This window comes from Chelonoidis abingdonii, chromosome 11 (genome assembly GCF_003597395.2).
Source record: "Chelonoidis abingdonii isolate Lonesome George chromosome 11, CheloAbing_2.0, whole genome shotgun sequence".
In the NCBI taxonomy this organism is placed as follows: domain Eukaryota; kingdom Metazoa; phylum Chordata; order Testudines; family Testudinidae; genus Chelonoidis; species Chelonoidis abingdonii.
Genome location: NC_133779.1, coordinates 59701612 through 59710546, shown reverse-complemented (window position 1 = coordinate 59710546; position 8935 = coordinate 59701612). Strand labels below are relative to the sequence as shown.

Here is an 8935-nt window from a genome sequence, read left to right as displayed (position 1 = left end):
GGCAAAGTGAGCTTTGAGATGGAGGCTGACAGTTCATGGCCCCTCGTAATAACCTCAAAACCCCCCGAGGGGTCCCAAACCCCAGTTTGAGATCCCCTGTTCTCGCTGTCCCAGTGCTCCTTCCATTCCTGTGTCTCGGCGGCAGAGGGCATCATAACCCCACAGCGAAAGTCCTCCTCAATTCTTGGCTGCTTTAGAATCCTAGCTTATTAGGGTTAGAAGGGACCTCAGAAGATCATCTAGTCCAACCCCCTGCTCAAAGCAGGGCCAATCCCCAGATCCCTAAGTGCCCCCTACCCCAAGGATTGAATTTACAACTGTGGGTTTCGCAGGCCAATGCTCAAACCACTGAGCTACCCCTCCTCTCTTTCTAATTCTGGGCAGCTGTTCTGCTGCCAATAAGGAATCTGGCCTCCCAAGGTCATCGCTGTGAAGTTTAAACACAACATTTTACAGAAGCAGCATTGTTTGCAATGCAGACAACACTGATTCAGTGCTTTAAAAAACAGCCAGGACTCACATGCCTGTCACTGACTGCCTGACCCCCGGCACATGAGCCACAAGACCCCAGAATGGTGAATAGCCACCGGGGCAGGGACGGGTACATCACCCTTCCCGGACCCTGCTGTACACTGGGCACGGGGCTCTTGGGGAGAGCCAGCACCGTAGGGGGGCTGATAGTCATTCCTGTCCCCACATTTTCCACAGGCTGTGTTCATTCTGGAAGTTATCTCGCTGCTGAGGGTGAGCAGGGAATCAAGGGAGGTTCTCTCAGCCTGCAGGCCCCCTGCCCCCCGGCCCCTATGCGGCTCACCGGTGTGCAGCAGTGGTCCCCCAACGGTGATGGCAGTGTCAGGTTTCCAATGGCACCAGTGGCTCCATGGAGCCGGGCCCATGCTCAGAAGGGGCCCCAGCCTGCTCTGCTTGCTCTGTGCCCCGAGACCCAGCTGGCTCCCCCTACCCTCCACTTCCTCCTCCATCTGAGGGCTCCTCTCCATTCCCTGCTCCTCTCTGCCCCGTGGCTGGACCCCTGAGCCCCTCTGGCTCCGGGTATGACCTGCCTCCCCAGAGCTGAGCTGTCTGGGTGCAGAAGCCTGGTCAGTCTCAGCCAGGTGTGTGTGTGGGGGTGGGGGTGACAGTGAGGGGGGCTTGGCTGGGCCCCTCCAGGCAAGAGGGACCTGAGGGAGCCCGGGCAGAGCAGGCCCTGGCCTGGCTGATCGCGGGATTCCCAAGGGACTGGAGCGATTCCCCGCCCCAGGACTAGCCCTCTCTGCACTGCTGGCTCAGCCCAGCAGACACAGTCACCTCCCAGCAGGGCCAGTGAGTGAGGCCAGGAGGCAGGGGTAGGGAGTGGGTCTCTGGGGTGCTGGGCTGTGAGGTGATGGGGAAGATCTGTGTGTGTTGGGCACTAGGGAATGAAGCTTCTGTGCGGTGTGCTGGGCAGTTGCAGTGGGCAGGGCCGTCCTTAGGGCACTGGAAAATTTGGGCCACCACCAGGACAGCAGGTCAGGGCAAGTCGGCTCCTCCACACCCAGGACGCGCTGCAGTCTCCTTAGGCAGGAGCCGTATTCCCAGAGCCGAATGCACCGGCGGGCGCATTGTGCACGAGGGAGAGGGCACACGGGGCTCTGTGGTGAACTGTGACTCTCTGCAGCAGTGAGGCGGGCCGGGCGGCTCGGTGTCCTTTGGTGCCTCGTCCCTCCCTCCCGGGCTGCGAGCCCCGGCTGGTGGAGCATCTGCTGCGTACGAAGCTCAGTGTTTGGGGGGTTCTTGTGGGGCTCCACGGGCAGTTATAGTGGTTGTGCCCCGACTCAGACATAGTGGCGCCAGTTTAATAATACTGTGCAGGGCCCCATAAATCCTAAGGACGGCCCTGGTGGTGGGGCTGTGAGCAGGGGGGTGCTGGGCGAGGGTGGTGGTGTGCAGGGTGCTGTGCATTTCTAGGGGAGGGGAGGTGCTGGGCATAGCAGGTCCAGGGGGGCTCTGGCCATAGGGAATTGGGGGTGGGGGGTGTTCCGGTGTTGACCGGGGGGAGCTGTGTGGCTCAGGATGGGCCCGTCCCCAAGGGGAAGGGGCACCATGGCAGCACACGGCCAGGTGGTGCAATGTGCATCTGGCAACTGCCCATTGGTAAACAGTGCCCCTGCCATGCTAGGCCCCATTGCCTCCATGGGGGCCCACAAATATGTTTGGGGCCAGGCCCACAAAACGTTCATCCAGCCCCATTAGTCACACGACTGCCCCCAATGCCCTGAGTCCCAGCCCGGGGCTGGGTGATGTCATCGAGGGCTGAGGGGCGGGTCTTTTGTCTCCATGGGGCCTCCATGACATCATGGAACTTTACTGTGGGTTGGAACATCTCAGCTCCACCCATTGACACCAGCACAGAGCCCGGGCAGTGATTTCCCAATGGCGGGTGGGTGAAAACGATCCACGAGCTGCTTTGCCACATTCCCAGGCTCAGCGGCGTGGGGTTTATTCAGGCACTGGGTGAGCTCTGCCCCACAGCCCAGCCTGGACTCTGAATGGCTCCTTTCCATACCCCAGCTCCATCTCTCTGCCCCAGTCCCGCCTCTTTGAGCCAGAGGCTGTGATAGTTCCCTGGCCTCACCGTGGTGGGGTTGTGGGGATAAAGGCAATAACCACTTGTGAAGGGGGAGACGCCATGGCGAGGGGCCCCACATCGGTTATAATGAACGAGTCACCTTCCGCTGCATTATTGCAATAAAGGTCTCGGTTTGCTGAAAGGCCCAGAGCGTCCCTGGTGTCAATCAGGAGTAACTCGCATACACTGAAAGCTGTTGCAGTGACTTTACACTAGTGGAGGATTTAACCCCATGAGGAATTCGCTCCATCCATTGGGTGTGAGGCAAACGCCAATGAGGGCAGGGGGATAAACTCTATTGACTGATGGGCACTGGATCAGTCCCACAATGCACTTGTCTTCTATACCCTGGCGGAGGCTGTCCTGTGAGTCTGACACAGAGACGGGTCCTGGGAGAGCCAACGTGCCAGGTCTCGAAGGGGAGACTGATGCAAAACCAGACTCACTCTGGATTGGGGTTCCCCGATGAAGCAAGGGAACTGTGCACCGCAGGCTCAGGGGGGCTCTGGGAAGGAAAGGGAGACATTGATGGTAGAAAGAACGAGGAGTCCTTGTGGCACCTTAGAGACTAACAGATTTAATGGGGCATAAGCTTTCGTGGGCTAAAACCCACTCGATCAGATGCATGCAGTGGAAAATACAGTAGGGAAAGATATATATGCAGAGAACAAAAAAAGATGGGGGTTATCTTACCAACTCTAATGAGACAAATCAATTAAAATGAGCTATTATCAGGAGGAGGAAAAAAAAATGTTTGTAGCGATCATCAGCATGGCCCATTTCAAATAGTTGACAAGAAGATGTGAGTAACCGTAGGGTGAATGTAACACAAATGGTAGGTTTGTGTTACATTCACCCAGTTGCCAGGTCTTCTGTCTAAGCCTGAAGCGGGGTGACTGTCACTGCTCCCCCCACGCGGCTGCTGGGAGAAGGGGGTTTCCCTGTGCCTTTCTCACAGTAATAGATGGCAGTGTCCTCGAGTTTCAGGTTGTACATTTGCAGATACAGCTCATTCTTGTAATTATCCCTGGAGATTGTGAATCGGCCTTTCACTGAATCACGGTAGCGTTTCTCGCTCCCATCGGGGTTTATATAACTGACCCATTCTAGTTCCTTTCCTGGTGCCAGTCGGAGCCAGCTCATGTAGGAATCACTGAAGTGGAACCCGGAGGCTTTGCAGGAGAGACGGAGAGACTCTCCGGGGCTTTTCACACCCCCTCCGGACTCCACCAGCTGGACCTGGGACCAAACACCTGAGAATAAAGACAGGCCATTACTCTCGGTATAGAAAGAGGAATAACCCAATATTCCTCTAACTCTGCCAGTTATTCAGAGGGAGGAACGTACCTTCTAAAGCTGCTACCACGAAACTTAAAAGGAGCAAAAATCTCATTTTTCCTGGTTCTGGAGTGGAAACTTCTCAGGCGACTGGCTGGTAACTGCTCAGAGCCAGGAGGCTGCAGAACGTGTCTCTGGATGCAGAGAGAGGCACAGATTTAAACAGGAAACCGTCTCCCTCATTTGCATGCCCCCGCCTTGTACGAGACACACTCTCCTCCTGCCAGTGATCTGTTTGACTCGCCCTAGTGGAAGGGGACTGTTGTCCCCTTACTGACATTCAGTGCAGTGCTTTGCTTGGCCAGCTCCCAGCACTAAAGAATGGGGAGAGGCCAGTGCTCCAGGTCAGCCTCAGCCTCTGAGCGGGATGGACAGGGCAGGCAGGCTAATCAGGGAGTCAGGAGCTCGGGGGAGGGGGGGAACCCTCCTCCCTGTGAGCTGGAGTTGCCTGGGTCAGACAGAGTGGGGTCAAGCTAAGGAGGGAGCAGGGGCCCGAGCTCAGCTGGGGAGCAGAGCCAGGCCAGGCCAAAAAGCAGAAGCAGCAGAGCTGGGAGCAGAGTCACAGAGCCCCAGCCACCATGTCAGAGTTCCCTCCTGACTCTGAACTCTGGGGTACAGATGTGGGGACCCGCATGAAAGACCCTCCTAAGCTTATTTCCACCAGCTTAGGTTAAAAACTTCCCCAAGGCACAAATCCTTCCTTATCCTTGGATGGGAACTGCTGCCACCACTAAATGAGTTAGACAAAGATTCAAGGAAAAGAACCACTTGGAGTGTGCACATGTGTGGGTCCCAGCTGCTCCCGTGGGTGTGCACATGTGTGGGTCCCAGCTGCTCCCTGCCCCCCTCACTGAAGCAGGTGTGCAGGGTTACTGCCCTGGGAACTGCAGGGCACCAGTGGACATGGAGCTGGCTGGAGGCAGGGCAGGGGCTGACCGGAGGTAGGGTCTGGCTGCAGGCAGGGCAAGGGGTGCGGGGCTGGCTGGAGACAGGGGTGTGTGGGGTGGGCTGGCTGGCTTCAGGCAGGGCTGCAGGCGGTGCGGCAAGGGTTGGCAGGGCTGGAGACAGAAGAGTGCAGGGCTGGTGCAGGCAGGGCAGGGAGAGCGACAGGGGCTGGCTGCGGGCAGGGGGTGCACGGCTGGCTGGAGACGGGCTGGTGTGGGCAGGGCACGGGCTGCAGCAGGGGCTGGCTGCAGGCAGGAGGTGTGGGGCTGGCTGGAGACAAGCTGGCTGCAGGCAGGGCAGGGGGTGCAGGGCTGGTGTGCACAGAGGTCTGTTGGGGCTGGCTGGCTTCGGGTAGGGCCGTGGCGGATGCGGCAGGGGTTGGCTGGAAACAGGGCAGGGGGTGCGGCAGGGGCTGGCTGTGGGCAGGGGGTGCAGGGCTGATGTGGGAAGGACAGGGGGTGCAGGGCTGGTGCGGGCAGGCAGTGTGGGGCTGGAAGCAGGGCACGGGGTGCAGCAGGGGCTGGCTGTGGGCAGGGGGTGCAGGGCTGGCTGCAGGGAGGGCAGGGTGGGCAGGGCTGATGTGGGAAGGACAGGGGGTGCAGGACTGGTGCGGGCAGGTGGTGTGGGGCTGGCTGCAGGGCATGGGGTGCAGCTGAGGCTGGCTGTGGGCAGGGGGTGCAGGGCTGGCTGGAGACAGGGGCTGGCTGTGGGCAGGGCAGGGGGTGCAGGGCTGGTGTGGGCAGTTGGTGCAGCAAAGGCAGCTGGAACCCTGGGTCTTTAAATAGCCCCTGAGCCCCTCACTATTCCAGGGCTCTGGGGGCTATTTAAAGGGCCTGGGGCTCCCCTGCTTCTACCACCCCAGGCCTTTAAATAGCCATGGGAGCCCTGGGAAAGCAGTGGGGCATAGGCCCCCCAGCCCTGCAGCCCTACCCCAGGGCTCTGGCAGTGGGGTTCTGGTGGCAATTTAAAGGGTCTGGGGCTCCCTGAGCCCCAGTCCCTGCTGGGAGCCCCAGGCCCTTTAAATTGTCCCACGGGGAAGCCAGGCCACCGTGGTACAGTGCACCAGCTCATGCCCATACGCTGTACCGGGGCTTGGGCACGGGGCCCTCTTAGGCACAGGGCCCAATTCAGGGGAATCGGTTGAATCGGCCTAAAGCCGGCCCTGCTTTTGGACAGGTGCCAACCAGGTTATTTGAGCTTCTTAACTCTTTACAGGTAAAGGAGGGATTTCATGCTACCCTGCCCTGTATGTCTATGACACGTCCCCAACCCCCATGCCCACAGTTTCTGCTAACTAATCAAATATCCCATCCCTCACGCGGCAGCCTCTCCATTTCTCCTGGCCCTACGGGCTGTTCCCCTGAAGGGGCAATGAGTCTGATCTTACCCTGCTCTCTCAAGCCCAGCACCTTGTACCGCTGGCTCTGTCCAGTAGAACCAACAAGTCTGTCTTTACCCTCCCATTATTGCCCAGACTTTGTAGCCTGCAACTCCTGCCACTTTATTGTCTCGTTGAAGTCATGAACATTTCTTCTTTCCCTCTGTGAAAGGCCTGGCCCCCCCTCCCCCGCCACTGGAGATGTGTCTACCATAGGTGAAAATATGAGCCCTCATGCTGAAGTATCTGCCAGTCATTCATATCCTTAACCTCCAAAACCCCTGCATGGAAGGGCAGTGCTCTTATCCTTCTCTTACAGATGGGAAACTGTGGCACAGCTCTTTCATGCAAGAGCTCTTCTGAAAACACATCCACACCTGACACCTGTTCTCCCTGTCTGCCCTTGTTCATCTCTGGCAGGCACCTATCTCACACTGATAAGAGCCATGGGTCCTGCTTCCTCCTCTTAATGACTGACTGTTCCCAGTCTTAAAAACCAAGTGAGTTGTGCAATCGATAAACATTGGGAGCCCCTTTAGAGTCTGACCGGGCATCACCTCCAAACAAGAACTTTAGCTGTTTGCCATTCAGAGATGGTGATACAACAAGGATCGTCCACATCAGCCAGAAAGGACATTTCTTGACATGGGTCACTCACCCTATAATACCTTGCTGTAGGAGGTTCTCAGGATCACTCCTGCTGATTCCCCACTGTTCAGGGAGACTTCTCTCCAGATTCTAGCAGGCTGTGCAGCTCCTGGTACTCTAGGGCTGGAGGCACACAACTGAACCCCAAGGACCTGCCTTTTCAGTACTTACCTGGTTATTCCCTGTGGATCTGTGTGCACAGAGCTGGGTGGTGTCACTAAGTAGCCCAGGAAACCATGTAGGAATTCCCATACCGGATCAGATTATGATTATTCTTTATCATCTGTATGATGTGTGACAAAGTTCCTCCTCTACCTTGGTGGGTCCTGCGCTTCTTGGCAGATTTGCTCACCTCAGTGATCTTCCCCACAGTCTGGGTCAACTCCTCCTGTGTCTGATCAGGAGTTGGGAGGTTTGGGGGGAACCGGGCCCGCCCTCTACTCCAGGTTCCAGGCCAGGGCCTGTGGATTGCAGCTGTCTATAGTACCTCCTGTAACAGCTGCATGGACAGCTAAAACTCCTGGGGTACTTCTCCATGCCTCCTCCAACACACCTTCTTTATCCTACCACAGGATCTTTCCTCCTGATGTCTGATAATGCTTGTCTCCTAAATCCTCCAGCAGTACACTCTCTGACTCTCAGCTTCTTGCTCCCAGTCCTCACTCGCCACTCCTTCTCCTTGGCTCTCTCTTGCCTGACTGGAAGTGAGCTCCTTTTTAAGCCAGGTGCCTGATTAGCCTGCCTTGATTGCTGCAGGTGTTCTAATTAAAGTAGCATCTCTTACTGCCTTCTTAAAAGATCTAAATTGGCTCAAGGGTGCCTTGATTAACCTGGAGCAACTGCCATTTGGTTACCATGGTCCTAGGGATTTGTTTAGCCTGGGGCTAACATACCTGTTTCTCAGTACTTTACTGTAGCCATCTGGCCTTGCCCCATCACAGATGGTAGTGACTAGGAGGCAGATGAGATCAGGACCCTATTGTGCCAGGTGATACACACACAAATGGTGACAGTCAGTCCCAGCCCCAGGTGAGATCACGGCCCCTATGGTGCCGCATGCTGGTGGGGATGTTAGCGGAGGTACAAGCACAAGTGGTTTGTAGCGTGATGACACGGTCTGGTTACATTAACATGGGCACAGAGAGATATTCCTTGGGGGGCTGGAAGGATGAAGTAGGGGCCCTGGTGCGGGAGGGGATAGATGTAGAGGGGCCTAATGAGGGAGCTAAGAGGAATCTGTTAGCTCCACTCCGAGTGGACTCCACCTGGAGTCTCAAGGCCATTTTACAGGTCTCATGAAACAACTGTGCCTGGAATGATTTGAGATAAATTGTTCTTTAGTCCTCAAAGAGCAGAGTCACTTTGTGATGTTGCTTCGAACCAACCATAACTGACTAAAGCAGTTTTGTGTGTGGACGGAAACTGTCTTTCAAACGCTACTGAAGAGGGTTAAATGTTATAGTGTAGAGCAGGAGGCCATCTGGAGAGACCCCAAAAGTAGTTCAGGTGGCAGCTCACCTGAGCTAACCTCATTGTTTCATTCGTATTTAACATCTTTATAGTGATAGTTCGATGTCTTGTGTGTGCTAGGGCCCTGTTGTGCCGGGAGCTGCCCAGATAGAGTGAGAGACAGTCCCTGCCCTACTGAGATTTGGGCCTTGCTGTGCTGGGCATTGTAGAAACATAGAGGAACAGAAGGTCCCAAAGAGTTTACAGCTAAATAAACAAGACACACCAAAGTTGTAATTCCAGTTCTGGGAGGGAAGTTGTGTCTCCTCGTTTAGAATTGGGGGGGCAGGAGGCTGAGAGTCAGGACTTCTGAGTCCTATCCGCAGCTCGGGAAGGGGATTTGGGTCTGCAGGGTTTGAGCAGGGGAACTGGGTAGAAAGGACTTGGTTCCCAGCACTGCCATTGCCTGGCGTTAGGACAAGTCAACTTCCTTTCCCACCGCACACAGGCATGAAGACTGAGCTAATGGCTGCCTATAATGTGCTCCAAGTTCCACCAAAGACAGGGGAACA

General features: G+C 56.2%; 1 gene segment (V, D, J or C); it reads right to left on the bottom strand.

The window, feature by feature from the left end:
- Nucleotides 1-3477: 3477 nt before the first annotated feature.
- Nucleotides 3478-4082, bottom strand: LOC116822564 (immunoglobulin heavy variable 3-11-like). The segment is given in 2 exon segments: nucleotides 3478-3858; nucleotides 3953-4082. Coding segments are annotated over 2 exon segments (423 nt in total).
- Between the last annotated feature and the right edge of the window lie 4853 nt (nucleotides 4083-8935).